This window comes from Aspergillus pseudonomiae, assembly GCF_009193645.1.
Source record: "Aspergillus pseudonomiae strain CBS 119388 unplaced genomic scaffold BDV37scaffold_3, whole genome shotgun sequence".
NCBI lineage: Eukaryota > Fungi > Ascomycota > Eurotiomycetes > Eurotiales > Aspergillaceae > Aspergillus > Aspergillus pseudonomiae.
Window position 1 is genome coordinate 166,864 of NW_022475995.1, and position 20,528 is coordinate 187,391.

Below are 20,528 nucleotides of genomic sequence, written 5' to 3' on the forward strand. Positions count from 1 at the left end.
GCCGACTGCCGATCGCTCTCTGATTCTTGATCGAGTCCTATTTCGTCGGTGAATTTCCGTCAATAAACCCACGGGATGATGCAGAATGGCCTTACATAGTCCTTGAATGGCACTGAGCGCGACATTGGCAGGCACATCGATGTATTGTAATATTAATTGCCTCTGGCCATGGAACAGAACGCTAGTGTAAATGGGTATCTTTATCTACATCTTCATCAAGGAACGACCTGTCCCTGTTCATTTCCCTGCATCCTTGCTCATCAGCTCCGATACTGGTTGATGGTGTTCCAACTCCACCGGGGGGCGCCCAGTCATGTCGGTGGTATTCATATATGGAGCAGCAGGAGCGTGTCCAAAAGCACCGTGACCCGCTTCAAATGCCACAGGCTGCATCTGCTGCAAGGCTCGGCCTGCCCTCCTCCGCTCAAACAATGCCCAGATCAGCAACAGTATAGCGATCACACCCAGTGGGACCCCCACCCCTGCTCCGATCGCGGTGTCATGGGACGATGGACAGGTAGCCGGCGTAGCCGTAGAGGAATTCGAGTTGGAGTTGGAGTCCGATGATGAAGATGAATTGGTGGCGTCTAGGGTAGTGATGTTTTGGAGCATTCCAGCGCTCAGGATTGGATTGCCGTCTTGGATAGAGAAGGGGACGTCGCTATTATTATCCGACTCACTGGCGAGACAAATGACCGTCGATCCATTTGTCCTTGGACTACCGCAGCAATATGTCGCCTTACCGGAGGAGAACCCGACGTTGGTAATGGAGGCGCCCATAGAGGGTGTGGCTTTTGCTACAAGAATCATACCCGTCAACCAACATGAAGTCGGCCATGGAGTATATATCTACTTACTGCAAATGGGGCTACACCCGTTCCATTTATCATTCGTGAAGGCTCCTCGAGAAAGCACGTAGGGCTGGTGGCCCACATTGAGGCACAGCCCGTTGTCTAGACATATGTCTGATTGTCCACAGCAGTGCGTGTTGGTGTCTGATTTGCAGGGAACATTCCCGGGCGCTTTGTTTCCGTTTGGGAAGTAACATTGCCTTGTGTCGGAAGTCATGGTGGAGAGTCTGTGGGGTCTTCGATCGGATGGATCTCGCTTTTGTGTTGCGGGAGTTTGTTAGCGAATTGACAGGACAACCACCAAGAGCGGGACTGCAGCTTACAAGTATCAGCCAGAGGAGAGGCTCAAGCTGGAATTGGGGGCCAAAATTGCTACTGTTTAAGGCAGGCAATGGAGTGGACCCTGAGGGATCAATGCTCACCCTATGAGGCTCGGAGATGGACCGTTGTCTATGATGCCATGCTGGAAAAGGTAAGGAACAGCGACGGAATGGCCAAGTGTGAGTTATCCTACTCTGGATATAGTTAGATCGGCGGTGATCTCAAATAAGTGGGCCCACCGTGATGGGCTTGCAGTTTGAAGGGTTTCGCAAGGCTCAGTATCTGATCGAGGGAAGTCTAGACTTATGCAAGGGCTGATACTGTCTGTCGACGGTTATCCATCGATCTGCACCAAGGGATGTTGGACCCGGCAATGAGAACCCACGCGCCCAACGCAGGTGTTTCTTTGAATACGATTCTAGAAGTCTTGGGCAACGGTCTAGTAGTGTTTGACATAGTCATTTTCACTATTATGGCATCAATACAATTGTCTTCAAGTTCAAGAGAGGTGAATGTAACTGACCGTTCGGGAGACAGCAGGAATGTCGTTCGCGCAAAAGAACACTGTTGAGCACTGAGTCTTGGAACGGTCATCCTCTTATGTAACTATCAGGTACTCAGCAGCCAGGTGGATTACTGCTTCATAATGTAATCACTTATGGAGACCTCGGGTGGTACCTGTATAGTAACCTCACATATCCGGACTTTGGCTTTTCATCTATAAAGTAGACCATGATTACATTATCACGGGTTTATTCGGAGTTTCTAGTGGGGCCCTAAGGGGGTATAAGTACACTCCCGTTCACAAGAAAATGCGTTCCAGTAGACTTGGACAAAAGCCTAGTATAGCCATGAGAACTCAACGCCCACCTCCTTCGGCTCAACTCCGCCAGTTGAGAATACTCCTGAGCTGCCTCATCCTTACGACCACCATCCACTACGCCCACAACTACATTCGCGCCGAAGACTATCCTCCCGTGCCGGGTATCTATCCCACACCCGACGCATATCGCATTGGCATCGCAATTCTCTTTCCTATCCAGACTCTCTGCGGTATCCGGGGCTACTACTTATATCAAGCTGGTCACGTTCGCAGCTCTATTCCATACTTAGCCTGCCATGCAACACTTGGCATTCGCACACCAGGTCACTTCTTTGGCGGCGTACCCCAGATTCCATGGTTCTGGTTTGTAACAATTTTCACGGATTTCTTTGCCGGGGTTGCCTTGGCTGTTTTCTGTTACCAGGCATATACTGCTAGCATATTGGAGGGGGCTTTTTGAGCGGCAGGGAAACAGGCGGTACGCAGCTCTCGTCATGGGTATATTGGTTTATTGAATGGAGCATAGGCCTACTAGATTTCTGTGGCAAATGCAGACTTGCTGAGCTTATCCAAATTTTCAGACGTTAGATCTGGAGAAATGTTGATGGTGTTACAGTATTTTGTCTTCTATATGAGTGGAAAGAGACATCCAGTCGTCTTGTGTATATCGCCAGCTAAGGGAATCTAATTTCCGACCAGTTGTCTCGTCGCCACCATCTTCTGTGTCATGGTACTCTGCAGTTCCGTAGTCAATACATGTTATAGCTCATTTTTGACCAGAGGGTTAGTCTCGGTTTCCCGAATCTTATAATTGGATCACAGGAGGATTTGGCCTCAGATTACAATATCTCGGCCCGGGCATGGATACCTCACACGTGGCATGTGGAAGAGAAGCAACAGCAGCGCCATATCCAAGAAATTCTACTGCACTCTGTGAAGTAGACAAACATAATATTTGCCTTGGTTCATATAGTACTCACTTGTCGACCGTTACCTTCACGAAGGCAATGACAAAGCTGTAGCGACATGGTTTCCGGATACAATGAGATGGGTCTGGCCTATCGCGACCACGATTGCGCCCATGTCAATGAGACTGTGGGGTACTGTGCTATTTAGATGTCTGTATTGAAAATGGTAGCCAAAGCTTTGTGGATCTAACTTTTATCGTTACCTCGGGATATCAAGCTGGTTCTCCACTGTGACAATATAAAAGGTGTCCCCGAAGCTCATAGTGTAATAGGCTCTCTGGCTAACGTTTTCACCGGCATAAGCCCTCCATTTCTCTCTTTATATTTTGTCCCGCGATTGTTGCCTTTGTTAACTATCAAGTACCATCACAATTTATAAAACGCAATGGTCACTCTAGATCGGCAAATAGCCGTCGAGCCCCTTGGGCCAGACTCGTATATGTCGGCAATGCCTCCAACGAGAATGGGCTCTCTGGCTTCATACGCGTATGGAGGAAACACACTAGCCATAGCGGTCAATGCCGCGTATCAAACGGTGCAAGCTTCATTCCACTTGTACTCGATCTGTGGGCACTATATCCGCGCCGCGAGGACCGATCGCAGGCTGATTTGCCAGATCGAAAGAGTCAGGGATACGCGCACCTTTCAGACTCGCGTTATCCGAGTGAGCCAGGAAGGAAACGATGCCTCGACGCAATTGTGTTTCATCGCTTCGGCGGATTTCCATATTGAAGAACCACGATCCATGGTGACCTATTCTACGCTTCCACAGACCAGCCTGCCACTTAGCAACACCGGTATCTCGACCATACCTCCACAAGGCCCAAAAGAGCATGGGTTATACCAGAATCTCGAGCGCTTTCTGGATATGCAGCCGATTGCTGTTGCCGCCAGCATGAAGGAAGAAGAGCAGAAGGGTCCATCCTCTGCGCCCTCCAGATTTTCGGCGGAAAGGTTCCGTGTACAGGCACCGCTGGAGAGTGAAGCTGAACATATATCAGCATTGGCATTTTACATGGACAAAGGCCTGGCGTATATACCCGCGAATCACAGTGGTTATGCGCTCACCGACGCCAGTGCTTGCGCTACTCTGGACTTTTCTCTTCGATTGTTCACGCATGGAATCGATCTGCGACAGTGGCATCTGACGGAGGCAACGACATCGGTGGCTGGGAATGCTCGGGCCTTTAGCGAGGGACGCGTATGGGATGAGAATGGCCGTCTGGTTGCCAGCATGACCCAGCAAACTCTTCTTCGCCCGAAGGCTGGTTTCCATCCGCGCATTTGATGGTGCTCACCATCGATCATCATCTTTAAAGATCTAGCTTTTGTATATTTGGAGACTTTGTGAACTGATTCATAGAATGCTCTTGCCGTACATAGATATCGCAGTTAAATAGTATGACTCTGGTTACTCGTGGGACAAAGCCGTGACCAACGATACAACACAGGTTTAGTTCCAAGATAATACCCTATACCCATCAAGCTCTCTATAGAACACTCTTCCACACCTTCCGATACCTCTCCGACCTCCCCGGGCCATCGCGTTCCTTCACGGCAGCCTTGAATCCTTTCTCCTTGCTCAGTTCCTGAAATGCAACACCTTCCGGGGAGTTGCGGGTGATGCCATCGAAGACCGTAGCCAATTTCTGGCTTTGAAGAAGAGGGCCATCGATAAGACCATTAATAACCTGCTTTTGCATCCAGAGCTGATTTTGCGGGACCGACGCAATGCGGTTTGCCAGCAACATTACGGTTTCCTCCAACTGCTCCTGAGGCACGGCTTTCAAGACAAGGCCCATCTCCGCCGCTTCAGCGCCGCTGATCAAGTCACCAGTGAAGAGCATCCGCTTAGCCTTCTCGACCCCGACGCGGTACGCCCACATGGCAGTCGTCGGACAACCCCAGACGCGACTCGGCGGATACCCGATGCGCGCATCCGTCGCCATGATGACCAAGTCACAGCACAGGGCGATATCACTCCCGCCCGCCACAGCGGCACCATGCACCTGTGCGATGGTCGGCTTGTGGCTGTGGAACAGTTCCGAGAAACACTCGGTGTTCGCCTTCATCATCGTGTAGTCGACTAATGGGTCGTATCCCTTCGACAGATCCTGTGATCCATGCATTTCGCCGCGCTGCGCGTTCTGCGCGTAGATATCCAGATCATAGCCGCCGCAGAATCCGGGCCCGTTTCCTTTCAGGATGATGCAGTGTACCGTAGGGTCTGCATTGGCTAGTTGGACCGCATCCCGGAGATCTCTTGGCAGGTGCGCGTCAATCGCATTGAAGCGGTCCGGACGGTTCAGGGTTATATATGCGATCTTCCCGTCCGGGGACTTTTGGTAGATGATTGTCTTGAAGGACTTGGCTGCCATTGTCAGGGAAGGTTGATCGCAGGGCTATCCAGGTCTAGCTATTGTGAATATAGGCGGAAGATTATAATATAGGCTCGCATGTGGATTCCTTCAACCTCGGCCCGTTGGTGATCACCCCGCAGGTCAACGCAGGATGCAGCGAAGTGAGGTGGAAACATGCAACGAACAAGTCTATTGAGGTTATTTTATCACGATGTTTCATTGGACCCTGTTGGTTCAATTCTATAGTTAAGACGGGGATCGACAGGTTAGATAGCATAAAGATCAGCGTAATTCATTCCATCATACTATTATACATTTCTCACTACCATTACCGCCACTCGACTCAATGCACACTCAACATTTGCAGAAACTGGTCTCCTAAAGTGTTCGCAGCCGTAGGATTCGCGCCCGTAACCAGCTCGCGATCCACCGTAACGCTGCCAATCTTCTCCTTCACGCCCTCGACCATAATGGCGCCTTCATTCCGAAGATCGGATTCCACCTTCTCAATCTCCCCACCCATCATGGTCTCCATCATCTTCTCCTCGGCGTCACTCCAGCAGGTGATCCGATAACCTTTATACACAAAGTTACCCTCTCCAGCAAGTTTAGTACTCAAGAACGCAAACGGCCCATGACAAATAGCAGCCGTGGGCCGACTCTTGGCATGGAAAAATCGCAAGATGCGACCGAGATGTTGATCCGCGCCCAGATCTCTCAGCGGCGCGTGTCCACCGGGGATGAACACGCCCGCGAATGAATCCAACTCCGCATCGCTAATGGAGCTAAAAGTCCGCGGACGGCTGAACCCGTTCTCGCGCTTCATGCGATCAATCAACTCGTTCTCGCGCCGGCGTTCGTAGAAGTTGCCCGCGAAAGCGAGCAGCGATTCACTGTTGGGGTCCGGCGTGGGCTCTTGGCCCTTGGGCGACGCGAAGGTGACTTCATATCCGGCGTCGAGCAGTTTCTGGAGTGGTTTGGCCAGTTCCATGAGGAAGAAGCCGGAGGGTTGGTCGACGACCTGGCCGGCTTCTTGGCCGCTGGTTTTCTTGAGCGGGAAGGAGTCGGCGTCGCTCAGGATTATGAGGACTTTTTGGGCGGGCATGTTTAGTTGCTTTATTTTCTGGAGTTAGACAAAAACAAATAAGTAGGTGGAATTGTGCTTATCGTCTTTGCTGGACACTGATCTGCATTTTTATATCCTGCTATCGAAATGACATCGCAATGACGTACCCGATCTGGCTGAACAAAACGACACGTAATAAATAATCCCTGGCATTCGTCCTGTTAGTTATTCTATGCAGGAAGTAACCTATCTTTATCCTACATGATATATTCGTGTTGTTCCTGTGAGCTATAGGTTCATCTGGTTATGTAGGGCTTCCCCACATGGCCCAGTAGGAACCTACCAGCCGAGACACGAACTCACACACAAAAGCGTTGGCAAAGAAAGGAATATATGTGGCTCAATATGGCTATGTACATACAAGAGATATCCTTTCTGGGGTTGTGTCTCGCGACAACGAATTTTATACACAATTAAAAAGGATTATGTTCAGAGTTTTGTAAGGCTATTGCCTGACTGGCAAAGCGATGTTGCAGTCAAGATGACGAACAAGAGAAAGGTATAAAAAGAAGAGAATTCAGGGCTTGCTATAGTGAATGGAGACACTGTGTCGAGCATAGATATTGGTCTGAGTAAAGTACGGGTCATAGTTGCTGCTTTGCATCGACAGGTCCTGGGACGGGTTGAGCGGCTGCTTGGAATGACCCGTGCCAGATCGCAGCTGGGACCAGAAACTGCCGCGGCTGAGTTTAAAGAGCGGCCTCATGTTAGGGAGGCAGGCGGCGATAATCCCGACCGTGGCTTCGATGCAGGTCCAGACCACGACAGGGACTTGGTTGTCTAGGTCGAGCGATTAGCAGGGTCCAGCTAGACAACCCCGCGACAGATATGATGGTGAATACTTACAGGTAACGTCAGGACCAGAGCGTGTGAGGTTGATCATGGCAACAAGACGCACGATATCAAAAATCAGGGTTCTGCGCAATGTCAGTTAGGTTGATTCCAGGATAGAGGCAACGAGTACTTACAACCCGCCAGTGACAAACACTCCTGAGAGCAGCAGCCTCTGGGTCTTGGAGATCGGAAGTGCCCACACGAATTTCAACGGCATCACGAGAAGAACGGCATCGGTCAAGATGTTGGGGATTTGTTGGCCATAGTAATACTGGGCGGAGTCGAGGCAGGATCCTGGCACCGTTGGGTCCCAAAACTTCTTGACCGGAAGGCACAATAAGATCCCCACCACGCACACACTCAATCCCCATAGGATGACAAACCCGGCGACAATATTGGCGGCGAGGATCATACGCGGAGTGGAAAATAAACGCTTGTACAGTGCGAGGATGGATAACTTAATAAAGGCGATGCAGGTGGTGTAAACCAAGGGATTGGACCATCCAATCTGATTGAATGAGTAAGTGGATCACCATGCAAACAAAACTGGAGCCGCAAACCTTCAGATAGACGGTGAGATTCTTCTGGGGAATCATTGTGATATGGGAGCCCAGTCCGTTGAAAAGCACTGGTATCACATTATTAGCCACCTGAACACGTGCGTATCGAGGAAGGGATCGCATCAACGGGCCACCTACGGATCGCAACACCAATTGAGCATCCATATTTGAAAAGCTACGAGACGAATTAGTGAGGAGCGTAAAGAAACTTCTAGAAGGCGATTCTGCATACAAGAGCGAGGAGAATCAGATAATCATCCAAGTACAGCCGGGTGCCATTCATCCTCCTCGCTAGCAGCCGGAGAGCCACAGCGGTTGTGGACAGGATGAAGGCAAAGTAGAGCGTGATGATGATGGACCGACGTAGATTCTGATTGGGGTGTTCGAAATCCCCTGGGATGCCATCGTCGGATCTTGGTTGCTGTGACATGACAGGTAATCTGCCCAAGACTGCAATAGAAGTTTAAGAAAAGCATACGCTGGAAGCAATCCCAACGGCAGAAGGATGAAGGTTGTGGCTTCGAGTATTTGGAATCACTGTCTCGCGCGGCCAGCCGAAGGGTTAATAAATACTACCTACGTTCGAGGTGGGACAGGGAGTTCGCGCATCGACTCCCTGTATGTGTCATGTTCTTCACGTCCAGGGCGTCCAAAAATAAAAAGTCAAAAGACCAATGTGGGGAGGCAACGCCGATTCATCACATTGGACGCCGAATAAATAGCGTGAACAATAGATAGCCCAAGTCCAGAAGGATCCGTTTACGTGCATCGATCAACATCGTTTACTAGCCATGTGGTTCTCATGAGGGGTATCCATGTCCAGACATCCCTCACCAGGACGAGCGCGGTGGGGCGTCCAACGCAACGTAGGGAATCAGAGACAAGGATCAAAGGTGCCGAGTGCCTTCCCAGTCCCTTCCACCCTTGACAGGTATCAACCTTGCGTTGGATGGAGTTATATCCCCGATAAGCTTTGACCAAAGAACGGCGGCGGTTGGATACATCAACTTTGTCCCACCAGATACATCCCGTTCTTATCCTCGGTGTCCACTAACACGCGTAAAGTCGGCGGGGAGCGTTGTGAGACGGTGGACTCTGTCCAAAGCTGCCACAGACGTAGGTTGATGTTCGCTCCATAGATCCGTTGATGTGCGCCGGTCAGCGACAGATCGCAATTCACAATGTGCTGAAGGTCGTTTCAGAAGGGATGAGATTAGGGTTGGGGGTCAGACCTCAGAATCCCCTTACATCAGGTACGAGTACTGGCCAATCATAGCACCGCAGAAAGGCGGACGGTAACCTAATTCCGAAATGGCAAAACAATGTCCTTTTGTTTTCGGTCGGGAAATTTGTGTCCAACTGACAGATCGCATCTCTCGCATGCACAAACGAATCTTTGGCCTTCCCCCTTGCGTCCCTTAGGCTTGACACTAGGAATAATAGAACATCTTCTCACTTCCCCCAGCCTTGTTTCCCCCTTAAGATAATGGTCTATCTCACACGATGTCATTGTGGATAAGGATTAACGAGTCCGGTACACCTCCCTTTGAACTTCGCTCAACTATAGCACAATTGTGATCGCATCCATTCCTGATTCCATTCTCCATTTGTTGTGTGGGTCTCGGGTACCATGGTGTTCTCGAGACATCCAATATATCATGCGTTCACGATACGTTAATCTGGCGTCAAATTGAAGACGCGGTGCTGGGATGCGCCAGGCCCCACTACGGGAAACAAGTCGACATGGGCTCGTCAATCGCTCAAGGGGTCAGAGACTGAACCGAACTATCAAGAAACCAGAGCTAGTTGTGGAGGCTGCCCCCTGCGCCGTTGATGTGCAGTTTCCCGCTCAAGCACATTGGATTGCAGGGCCACCGGGCACCATTGGTTTCACTGCCAATAATGGCTGCCATTGGATGAGATATCGTCCCTTGCCACCTTATTTGCTGCCAGCCTCTGCGATGAAATCATAATCGCTACCAAAACTGGCAAGGGCTTGCCCTGAGACACTTGTGCGTCTCCTTTCTACTCATATTCGCATCGGCTAGACCTCTAAGGGGCAGTGCTGGCAAGGAGGTTATCCCTTGCCACCAGGGCTAGTCTTCATGTCGCATGTCACTTGGAACTTCTTGCACAACTTCAGGCACATACTGCGTGACACCAGCGTGGTACATGTCCTAGGACGGGAATACACCTTTGTTTTCCTCGTTCTACCTCCAGATTGCTAGGCTATTCCCGACTCATGCTTCCCTCCACTGGGAATTTATCTTGCCCCTCACTCTCGTGGCTTCCATTGTTAATATCAGTAACTACTAATAGGTATGTCTTTCTCATGACTTCCCCGAATTCCAAATACCGCTTTAGATAGCGCTGTTGTTGAGCCACTGTCCGCTAACATAGAAGGTGATCAGTACCGAAACGGTGTGATTGTGCCTGTGAGATGAGGACATTGTGACGCGTGACTTCGCCAGTCCACTGATGAGATACACCATACAGGATCTCATTCCTCATATGTCCAATCATGTCACCTCTATAACGTGTGATTGTGATTGGTGTTAACCCTGAATGAGTCTATTGCCTGGGGAAGATCTGCGACCGACCCAGCTCAGGTGGCGTTATTAATATTAACAGATACAAGCATAAATACAGGTCAATCTCGATCTCTTTTAGAGTTCATTCCCAAAACATCACATCTATTTATCATTCCAACTCTGGTGATATTGTGGAGGTAAGTGCTCAATGTATCACCTAAGGGAGGTCAAGCCACAACTTCAACATCTTCGGATAGTTAGGTGTTCCCAGGCCGGTGGCAGGATCCCATCTGAACGTTCTGTGTCAGCCAGCTGGCGATAGAAACAAGCCAAGAATGGAACTACTCACCCAGGCGCAGTTGCGAAACCGTCTGTCCCACATCCGGGATTAGTTCCATTGGTGATATCATTCAGGACAGAGGGATTCTTGTAGAGGACCGGATTGATAAACCCGACCGGACCCTTGCCGACAGCAAGACGCTCGTCGATGATGCGATTGATGATGGCAGCAAAGATCGGAGTGCCTAGGAGAACGGACGTCTGTTTAGTAGCTGCAGGAGCGAGGGGAGAAGGTGAACATACTAGCACTGGTTCCACCCGACAAACCGAACTCGCCGCCATTGAAGACGGCAATGTTGTCGCCATTCGCGGCTACATCCGGATAGCCTCGACCCAACCGATTGTAGAGGCCGCCATTCTTGCCGAGATTTTCGGCGCCTTCGTAGTATGGATAGGGAGGGTTATGGTCCTTGAAGTATCTATGCATTCGGCGTCAGTGGAAGGCATGCTATCATGGTTCAGACGACGCACGTGGCTACAGCATCCGCTTGGTAGTCAGGGATGGGATAGATGTTGCTGAAGCCACCACCTGACGCATAACTGTACAAGCCAGCCGGATCATACACGGCACTCTCGGGCTGGGAAACGGTGTATCCTGGGTAGACCTTGGTGGCACCAACGTTGGTGATATAAGGGCAGCTGGATTGGTTAGCGCACGAAGTTCACGAGGGGCAGTGGATGTCTCTTTACCTGTTAGGGAATGCAGGACTAAAAACTGTGCCATTGTTCAGGCAGCCATTCACACTGCCCCCATCTCCTGGAGGTCCTGCAACCCCGCTATCACCAGAGGCAAAGAGCACCGAGACTCCTTGCAGACCCAGCTTCAGAAACCTTGAGGATGGTTAGCGGTGAATAGAACAGCTGCGCTGAAGAGTAGCACTATGACCTACTCCGTGCATTGCCTCTGCTGATACTTTGCGGGAAGGTCATTCTCCTGTTCGCCGTACGAGACACTAATGACATTAGTAGGCTTGAACACGCCACACATGAGCTGTCCATCGTAGCCACCGGCATCAGGGTAAATTGGATCCAGCGATGGGTCATTGCCACATTCACCATACGCACAATAGGTGCAGTAGGACTATATATTCCGTCACATTAGCAGTGTGTTCGGGTAATATGGTGACTCAGGTTCAACTCACGCCATCAAGTGCGTCCAAGAAAGTATTGAGGAACCCGGTGGTATTACTAGCCCAGTTTGCATCATCGGTCTGGTACAATGTGATACTTTGGGGATGCACGATTGGATACGCCAGCTCAAAGTCGAGATCAGACTCCCCACCGGCCTGCCCGACGGGGACCGGAGCCTCCGCGCCGTCGATGAAGGCGGGGATTGGGTGTGTGCCTCCAGGAATATTTTTGGCAAATGTCTTGAAGAACAGGTCCAGGTCCTCCTGGGCATAGTAGTCCCCTTCCTCGAAGATGCCCAAAGAGTTATTTGGGTGAGGCGCCGCACGCGCTGAGGGAATCTTATACAATGCCCGAATGCAGTCTGGCGTGATTGAATGATCGCAGTTAGTGACATTGAGGCCTGTGAGATCGCCTTGGTGAATAGGGCGTCCTCCAAGCTTCGTCTTTCTGCTGGCCGAGCCCCTTCTCCGGATACTAGAGGCTTTTCCCGAGGATGGGCTCAGATTGACTCCAGGATGCACATAGTCGATGTGCTTTTGCACTGAATCTGGGACATGGTACCTGCATAGTGTGTCAGTTACGACTTCTTGAGCCAGCATTACGAAGTATAAATCTCACTGTTCGCAGGCAATTGCTTTCTTTCCAGTTTTCTTATTGTGGTACTCATAGTAAGTGGTGTCAAACAAGTCCTCGATCTCCTTGGACGTTGCGTGGAATACAAGCCAGCCGTGGTTCTTGGTTTGAGCGATGCGGCTGGCATTGATTCCCTTTTCAGTGAGCCAGTTCTGGACCTCGTTGACTGTTTCTGTCGACGGCGCAAACTTGGCAGCGACTTCATCTGCCGAGTAGAACTTGGCATAGTTGGGAGAGCTTGGGTTGGAGCTATCACCGGCGCATTAGAGAGGAGTATAGCATTGACAAGCGAGACCACAGCTGTTCACTTACACATCCATGAGCAGGTCGTGAGCCTCTTTGAGGCTACTCTGGGCTAAGCCAATGCGGACCACATGTGTGTCAGATGGGCTCACACGCGCCCGCTTGACCCAGTTCGATGATGTTACTTCACGCCTCTCATGGACTACTGGGGTCGCAGCCGAGAGGGCGGACAGGCCGAGCAGGAGCCCGCTGCAAAAAGAAAGATGAGACAAGGGCCGCATTTTGTCGACCTGATATCCGATGCTTCTACACCTAGGAAAGCCTGAAGAATCATATCCGTGATACCACGACGGGTGCATACCTTTATAGATGGCTCAGTCTCTTGTGTATAGTAATGTTACCATTATAGCCCCCGGTATATCTTACGGCTAGTTTAGTGCGATTCCCCGACGGAGCTCCGCCTAGTGGAGTCGCTGCTTGCGAGGCTTGTCTCAGTGGCAGATGAGAATCCATGCTCCCATAGAAAGCCGAAGAGGTTGACTCACTTTCCCCCTCACAGCCAGTGACATGCTCAGTGAATCCAACAGGACACCATGACTGACTGTCTGTTGAGCTTTAATGTACGATTGGAAATCTAAAATGGTTTCTTTGCACCGCCCCTGACGGTCCAAACAGTTTAGGGGCGAGAAAGATTACAGAGCGAGGTATGCGTCTCTATCTGACCAGCGATTCCATGACCCATGAGATGGGTGTCATCCACAGAGACTTGTCCTCCCTGTAGGCTGTTGCATAATAACATGTGCAAGACAGGAAATCATAAATTGTCTAGCCGGTCGACTTCCCAGGCCCATGAATGGCGACATATCATGCAAGGCCCCACTTGAATAGCATAGCGTGGACACCTGGATCTTTATCTTCAACCATTAAGAGCTTGTTTTTCTAGGCATTCCGAGCTTAACCGGCACAAGCTCCGCACAATTTCAACCGGATAGCGTAGCCCGGTTGTAATAACCTAGCTCCGGTCGGGCCGATCACCGTTTCTAAAATATTGTCTTCCCCTGAAAGACAGACCAGCATATCGTCTCATGGCTGCTAGGGACCGGAACGTCCCAGCGTGCTATGCATGCTCTATTACCCGAGGACTTTGTCCGATTCTGTCGGGAGAACCGCGGAGGATTCAAACCGGACGATAAACATCCATATTTTATGCACTCTAGCGTCCGGTTGCTTGGATATTCCAAGACAACAGGTAAACAATACCTAACGAATAGCAGTCATTATAGCATTGAGATCTAAAATGATGAATTATCTACCATTACACATAGAAATCTAAACAACCTTTTGGTGGAGATATTCTAGGGTATGCTCTTCACAGATCGAACAACAGGGTCTTCCTGTTCCGGAGAAGATCGACAGATTAATGTCGTTGCCCCGAATTAATGTCTCTTGCGCGATGAATCAAACTGCTGCACTCTCTTGAACGCTCTGTATATCTCCCCTACACTTTGTTTCGCGTAATCTAGACGGAATCAGCCATATTATCTTACTCAGCGGGTCTATACTCACAAGAGCCAGCGACCATCCAGATGAAGTTGAAGAAAAAGTAATAAAACCAGAAGTAGTAACCCTCGGGCCGACAGAAGCTTCCTCCGTGGAAGTAATGGTCAAACAGACTAGTGGCGTAGTAGAGGACGTCGCCATAGACCTGGCCGACGGAGAGCAGAAGCTGGAGGGCATGGCGTGCAGGATGCTGAACTGCGATGCAGTAGGCAATAAAGAAGGCCAGGGGTCCCCAGCAGAACTGTTTGGTTGAATTGTTAGCATATTCTGATTACCATTGGCACAGCCAGGTCCACCTACAGCAGTCACGGCCTCCATGGTGACCAGGAATGCGTCCGATGTCAGATAGCGCGAGTCCGACAGGGAGTACTCCTTCCATAGCTGGCCGAATAGCTCCTGTGAGCCTGCCAGGGTCTCATGATGGATCACAAAGTAGGCCTCGAAGAATAAATGAATGAACCCCGCTGCATGGATTTCTTTAGTTGGACTTCTTAATAAGAGGGTCATGGAACATACTCAAGCACATCCACACAAAGGCCAATTTATCCGCCCAACTTGCCTTCGGTCGCACCCGTCGTATAATGAGAAAGGCAATCCCCAAGACGGCAGCCCATAGGAAGCCAAATTGAGCGATTAAGGAAACTACCGAAGTTTCATTGGCGACAAAGTGTGGTAGATGTATAGTGGTGGGATAATAACGGTGAGGGACCATTGTGACGCGACTAATGCAACCTTGATATAGAGAGACTAAAGACGGGTTTCAGGCACACCAATCGGATCTCCCACGTATAATACTTAGTACACTTCTTTCCTATAGGTTGTCTGCTATTACTTCTTATATGTGTGGCTGCTGGACGGGAAACCTCCCCGGACTCCGCGGATCCCGAGCATAATCTCTCGGATAGTTCGATTTCCATATCGGACCATCTTGGCTTGAGATTAAGTGAGGAACACCCCAACACTAGCTTACTAGATATGATACGTCTAGAGTGAATGCGTTCGCAACGGTAAAGATCATCTGAGATAATTATAGAACAATGAGGCTAATACATCAATAGCATATTCACTGAATCAAATCGGCCGGCCTACATTCTGTGCCTCAAGCAACAGCCATGGAATATCGCGATGTCAAGCGAAGGAAAAAACAAAATGAAGAATTGAAAATTAACAGAAAAAAAAGATAAAAAACATAGCATCCGCCTACATACCCGTCGACCTAAAATGACACAACATGGCCAGGTCTTGTTTGTTCGGCCGTATATCGCACACCGTCCACCTTGAGTCCCTGCTCATTCAACAGCGTGATTGTACCGCCCTCATCGGAAAGCGCACAGTTGTGCAGCTGGAAACTCTGGCGACGCCTTCGACGCAAGACGGCACCGTCGGGCAGGTATTCGTTTTCGCCCTTGTGATTCCGGACGCTCCAGCCATTAAGTATCACGGGCGCGTCCGCGCGGTTCGTGAGAGTGACGATCGAGTCGGATTTGGTTGTCGGGTCTGAACCATGATGACGGATCATGGCCTCACTAATGGTAACTGTCCGATCATGGACATCGCGCCTTTGTCGTTGCTCCCCCGGGATTTCAGGGTTTAAGAGCTCATTCCAGCTAAGATACCCATGGAGTGGAGTAGGTTGTCCTTCGGCATCGGTATGCACGGCCTGGGATGCGAAACCAATGAACACCCCCTTCCAGTGATCCCCAAAGTCCAGCAGGATACCCCCGTCCTGATAGATGCCGTTGTCATTTTTCCACTTCTTAGGACTTCCTTGGTTCATGTGAACATTATGGATCCCGTTGCCAGTGTTGAAATGCGATCCAAAAATGTAAATCACGCTGTCGTGGTCGACCGCGCCATCCAGCACCGGGATAAGTTCATCCAGTATATCATTATCTGGTCCAGGAATGTCATGGGGTAGAAGTCTGCCTGTTTCTCGGTGGAACAGATTGCCTCTAATGTAGTCCAGGGCGAGACCGTTGGGGGCTTGCTCCATAGTGCCTTCCAGCAGATGAAATCCTGGTTTTAATTCCCGGAGTCGTTCATTTTGAAAGTTCTCGAAGTTCTTCACCAACCAAAACACTAACCTCGAGTCGCTTTTGTCTCCAGACTTGATGTTGATTGCTGCGCGGCCTTCCCCCTGGCTATTGTCACTGGTAGTGAAGAACAGCGAGAGATGGGGAGACACATGGTCATCTGCATCGGTTTCGTAAGTAAAGCGAACAGGCTTTGCCTTCCATACTCCGTAGCTCTCAACAGGCATTGTCAGAGTCGGTTGTTTTAGATAGGCTATTGAATGAGAAAGTTTACTAGGTCATAGATCCAAGATACGTCGGGGAACAGGAACCTTGTCGGAAAGGATGGGAAAGTCATATTTACTTATATCTCTCGGTGTTAGTCTAGACCCATAAGGTGTCCGTTACCTGTGGAGATTTGGCCCGATGCTGATTGCCTCTGGATCACAAGGGTAGATGTCTGATCTGAAGGCATGTCGACTGATTCATTATCGACACATCTTAGAGGTCACAGCAGGATGTTCTATCTTTGGTACCGATGGCCTGATCAAATGGACCTTCAATCCAGGCCTTGCAGACCTGCTTAGGTTCGATCGTCACGAAAGAGTGTTTGATCCAGAGTGTGTCCCACAAATCGCGTGGACGGACAAGCAAAAGTAAGTTGACCGTGTCCATGGAATCGAGTGAGATTCAGAACGCAGTTATGTATACGACGCTGAGAAAGGTATAAGGGCACATCCCACCTTGTAAAGGGAATATTTTCCCCTTTCCCTCTGTTGAATACTTCTGACGAAGTTTATTCGATTTTAGGGTTATACCTTATAACAAATGATCGCTTCCATTCGAACTATATATTTGTCAATGACGTCCTTGACAACCACCACTGGTTCTTTCGACGTGGACAAAGTACGAAGAAAAGGACAACTCTGTTTGTTTTAGAAAATTAATATATGCCTCAGCCACCACGGTGTCAGATAAGGAACCCTCACAGTCCATCCAAATTGTGCTCAAAGAGGTCTCTGCCAGAGTTGAAGAGTGATCAAGTCCAATCCTAGCGATAACCGTGTTCATTCTGCCTGACAATAAATTGTAGAGGAAGGCGGAATGAAGTGGCGGTCAATTGAGTCTCCACCGCCAAGCACCGAGAGCCGAGAATCTCACCTCCGAACACCGAATTGCTCCAGGCCATAATGTTACTGACGGGATTCCGCATTTTGACCCCAAGAATATCTCGGTGTTTTCTTCAGTATAGCACCGAATAGTGTCTATTACCTTTGGTCAAAAAGCCGAGCAAGTGAACCGACTAGCAGACGATGATGTATCAGAGCCGGGTCTGCAAGTCCTGCGAACCATGCAGGGCTCGTAAAGTACGGTGCATCGGTGAGCCTTCCATCTGGTTCTACGACACTTAGACCTAGAGCTGACGCGGTAGAAGTCTCCCCGGAGGACCCTTCCAGATGCACGCATTGTATTGTAGGCAGGATCCTAGCCGTTGTATACCGGCTAAAACATACTAACCGGATCACCTGGCTTCTAGAAGCGTGATGAGCATTGCGAGTTCAAACAAGCTAGGCGCAGGTTCAAGCCTCAGATCCAAAGAGCAACCAGTAGGTTCTGTAAAAGGTTGGGCGCGTGTTAGTCTGTCTAATGAATCATGGAGTAGGCGAGCTGTCGCTCCTAAGTCTGGGTCATGGTACCAGGGAACACAAGGATGGACAGATTAAACCAGTCTTCGCACCATTATTTGTGGACCAGTTATTGGATAGCCAACCCATCCAGGGTGTGACTCAAGATGAAATCCATGTGCTAAGGGTAAGCGATGTTCAACCAAGATATCAGGATCGTGACTGAGCCCTAGCGTGTAGGCGCAGGAAAATGAAGGCATGATTCAAACAACAAGCTGTTTTTCGGAAGACAAATCTGACCGAAAATTATAGTGTGCAGCTCGAATCTTGCTTTCTTTTCCGATATGAAGATCCAATCACTGACACAGAAACTGGGAAATTCTCGCCTGAAAGAACTGGTCGATGGTATTGAAGCAATCATTGAGGGCCGCGTTACCGCACAGGGAGCGACAACTATTTCCCCGGTTACGTTCAAAAAACCACTCAGCTCCACGCGTATCTCCGGGGGATTGACGCGGGTCTATGTAGATGGTTGCGATCCAGGAATTTGTTTGTGTCCAGGCACATTCTAACATCTTGATAGTCTACTTCAAGCGTATCCATCCGATGTACCCGTTCCTGGACCGACAAAGCTTCGAGGAGACGGCATTCTCGACAAACCTCGCGCAGACGTTGGAAACAACCCCCGCATTCTCTGCTCTTTATCATGCAGTACTTGCATTGGGATGTCAGTACCATGATGGTGGATCCTTTGACCCCGGAAAGGGTAAAGCATGGAAGTTCTTCCAAATGTCACTAGGCCTGATGGCCGACATCCTCGTGCCACGAGAATCGCTGCTTAACCTGCAAGCTTTGACTGCTATGTCCATCTTTGCCATGAACACCTGTTGCCTGCAGATTGACGAAATCCTAATCATGGAAGCGGCGCGGATGGCGCAGGCCCTCCGATACCACCGAGCCATCTGTAGTGGAGAGCAGCAAGTGTGGTGTCTACGCACATTCTGGGTCATCTACGGCATGGAAAAGCAGTTAGCATTTCAGAACAGGGAGAACTCAGTGAGCCTACGATTATCTAGAAAGGAGCCAGCGCTAACGCTGCGATAGTTGATCGCAGATTATAACGTAGGGTGTCCAATCCCAGAAACACCTGAGGCCAGCTTTGAGGACTATAATTGGTTTTTGTCCAGCATCCGGTTTGCCAGGATAACGTCACAAGCATATGAGCTTCTGTTCTCCATTAGTGCCACTCAGAATGTCACAGAAGCATACTACACAACGATTGATTATGTCCAGGAGCGCCTGGAGAAATGGCGACTGACCGTGCCTGCAGGATTTCGACCGGGAGAGTCTTGTCCTCCACAGACCTTCATCGATCCTGTGTCTAAAATGGTCGCTCTCCAGACACACTACTCCTACTACAGCATGGCCATTGCTTTGGCGCGTCTCACTTTGCAGATCGGCTCTGACGATGGTGCGCGACAAGAACACAGCAGACGAAATCTGATGGCTTCTGCCCGACGGATAATTGAGCTGACTCAGTATATTGACAAGGCACCCCATACACCACTTTCGTGAGTGAATAGCCTCTGTCACTCGAGGGTCTTCTGCAAAATCTGACAATCGATACAGTATCCTTGCCATAATGCCGCTTGTAGCCCTCTTCATACTTTTCGACTTTGTCGTCCACAATCCCACACACTCGGAGACAAAGACTAATTTGGCAATGCTTGATATTGTTTCAGGGCACTTCGCTCTTCTCGAGCATGCATCCAACGGCTCATTGCCCTGTTCATTGGTCTCGGAGTTTGCCCATATAGCGCGACAGCACGTCAAAGATGTCAACGGTGGACGTGGCCCCGCAGACATGATGGAGACCCCGCTTACCCCAACGCAAAGGCCTTGCCGTGGCCATATCAGGACGGGAGCAGGCGCCGCGAGTAACACGCAAATGCCAATAGCAATGGAAGGGAACATATCTGTAAGAACGTACCTTGCTCATCAATGTGATCTAATCTGGTGACCATTGGACCCATATAGGATGGTCATCGACCTAATGTTGAACTCAGCGGAGAGTTCGAACCGTACAAGCACACAGATAGCGTCAGTGAGCCAGCAGACCCACTATACTATGCTGCAATGGATGCCAGTTTCGACTTCGGGAGCGACCCTCTGTTGCCCGGTTTTGATCTGCGGACGTTGTTCGGGTCGGTTATCTCGACCGGTTTTGATTCGCCTGAAGATGCCTCCGGTTTTGGTGGGATCATGCCGACACCTCCAACATAATATCGGCGACGTGACAGATGCCCCAAGAATACGTCTCATCACGATGCTCCGCTGCGACATGGCATAGAATTGCCTATTGCAATGGATTTCGAAATATGTGATGTGTATTAGTTGACCTAGCCTATTCTGAGTTGTCAAGATATAATGGATATTTTAGGGGTAGAAAGTGTAAGGCAGACATCATGACTGTGGATTCGTGTAGATTTTAAAAATGCCGTTTCGAGGTCTCGGATAACACTGTTCCATGCTGTTGCCTCAGGTGTCCACTTTCTTTTCGGGGTTCGGCAATTGCGAAACCCACAACCCTCACCGTCTCTTGACTCCGCCT

The 20,528-nt window shown here is 49.8% G+C and overlaps 10 protein-coding genes across 10 annotated transcripts; 3 read left to right on the forward strand and 7 right to left on the reverse strand.

Annotated features, from left to right (window-relative positions):
- Positions 1-237: 237 nt before the first annotated feature.
- BDV37DRAFT_278126 (uncharacterized protein) lies at positions 238-1,068 on the reverse strand (the record flags this gene model as incomplete). Its single annotated transcript, XM_032085959.1, has 2 exons — positions 238-797; positions 858-1,068. 2 exons carry the CDS (start codon positions 1,066-1,068, stop codon positions 238-240), a joined length of 771 nt encoding a protein of 256 aa, XP_031946473.1.
- Positions 1,069-1,984: 916 nt separating this feature from the next.
- BDV37DRAFT_236905 (uncharacterized protein) lies at positions 1,985-2,455 on the forward strand (the record flags this gene model as incomplete). The annotated part of the gene is made up of 1 exon (XM_032080651.1): positions 1,985-2,455. The coding sequence occupies one exon, from the start codon at positions 1,985-1,987 to the stop codon at positions 2,453-2,455; it is 471 nt and encodes a 156-aa protein (XP_031946474.1).
- A 566-nt stretch (positions 2,456-3,021) lies between these two features.
- BDV37DRAFT_267908 (thioesterase family protein) lies at positions 3,022-4,251 on the forward strand (the record flags this gene model as incomplete). Its single annotated transcript, XM_032084092.1, has 2 exons — positions 3,022-3,100; positions 3,362-4,251. 2 exons carry the CDS (start codon positions 3,022-3,024, stop codon positions 4,249-4,251), a joined length of 969 nt encoding a protein of 322 aa, XP_031946475.1.
- Positions 4,252-4,419: 168 nt separating this feature from the next.
- On the reverse strand, positions 4,420-5,531 carry BDV37DRAFT_236907 (ClpP/crotonase-like domain-containing protein). The gene has a single exon (XM_032080652.1). It carries the CDS (start codon positions 5,339-5,341, stop codon positions 4,454-4,456), a length of 888 nt encoding a protein of 295 aa, XP_031946476.1. The 5' UTR covers positions 5,342-5,531; the 3' UTR covers positions 4,420-4,453.
- Positions 5,532-5,589: 58 nt separating this feature from the next.
- Positions 5,590-6,566, reverse strand: BDV37DRAFT_236908 (type 1 glutamine amidotransferase domain-containing protein). The gene has a single exon (XM_032080653.1). The coding sequence runs from the start codon at positions 6,426-6,428 to the stop codon at positions 5,667-5,669; it is 762 nt and encodes a 253-aa protein (XP_031946477.1). The 5' UTR covers positions 6,429-6,566; the 3' UTR covers positions 5,590-5,666.
- Positions 6,567-6,829: 263 nt separating this feature from the next.
- On the reverse strand, positions 6,830-8,273 carry BDV37DRAFT_293777 (putative integral membrane protein Pth11-like; the record flags this gene model as incomplete). The annotated part of the gene is made up of 6 exons (XM_032089497.1): positions 6,830-7,229; positions 7,296-7,366; positions 7,418-7,791; positions 7,844-7,911; positions 7,982-8,018; positions 8,076-8,273. The coding sequence occupies 6 exons, from the start codon at positions 8,271-8,273 to the stop codon at positions 6,967-6,969; spliced, it is 1,011 nt and encodes a 336-aa protein (XP_031946478.1). The 3' UTR covers positions 6,830-6,966.
- A 2,318-nt stretch (positions 8,274-10,591) lies between these two features.
- On the reverse strand, positions 10,592-13,001 carry BDV37DRAFT_278131 (S53 family peptidase; the record flags this gene model as incomplete). The annotated part of the gene is made up of 9 exons (XM_032085960.1): positions 10,592-10,664; positions 10,724-10,898; positions 10,957-11,132; positions 11,185-11,352; positions 11,404-11,544; positions 11,604-11,794; positions 11,856-12,405; positions 12,463-12,726; positions 12,790-13,001. The coding sequence occupies 9 exons, from the start codon at positions 12,999-13,001 to the stop codon at positions 10,592-10,594; spliced, it is 1,950 nt and encodes a 649-aa protein (XP_031946479.1).
- A 1,139-nt stretch (positions 13,002-14,140) lies between these two features.
- On the reverse strand, positions 14,141-15,022 carry BDV37DRAFT_236911 (EXPERA domain-containing protein). The gene is made up of 4 exons (XM_032080654.1): positions 14,797-15,022; positions 14,581-14,744; positions 14,287-14,521; positions 14,141-14,239 (listed from the first exon to the last, which is right to left on the reverse strand). The coding sequence occupies exons 1-4, from the start codon at positions 14,990-14,992 to the stop codon at positions 14,157-14,159; spliced, it is 678 nt and encodes a 225-aa protein (XP_031946480.1). The 5' UTR covers positions 14,993-15,022; the 3' UTR covers positions 14,141-14,156.
- A 474-nt stretch (positions 15,023-15,496) lies between these two features.
- On the reverse strand, positions 15,497-16,540 carry BDV37DRAFT_278133 (uncharacterized protein; the record flags this gene model as incomplete). The annotated part of the gene is made up of 1 exon (XM_032085961.1): positions 15,497-16,540. One exon carries the CDS (start codon positions 16,538-16,540, stop codon positions 15,497-15,499), a length of 1,044 nt encoding a protein of 347 aa, XP_031946481.1.
- A 988-nt stretch (positions 16,541-17,528) lies between these two features.
- Positions 17,529-20,321, forward strand: BDV37DRAFT_236915 (transcription factor domain-containing protein). The gene is made up of 10 exons (XM_032080655.1): positions 17,529-17,672; positions 17,728-17,765; positions 17,830-17,899; positions 17,956-18,104; positions 18,158-18,173; positions 18,230-18,448; positions 18,501-18,973; positions 19,022-19,488; positions 19,547-19,895; positions 19,955-20,321. Exons 1-10 carry the CDS (start codon positions 17,606-17,608, stop codon positions 20,198-20,200), a joined length of 2,094 nt encoding a protein of 697 aa, XP_031946482.1. The 5' UTR covers positions 17,529-17,605; the 3' UTR covers positions 20,201-20,321.
- Positions 20,322-20,528: the final 207 nt, after the last annotated feature.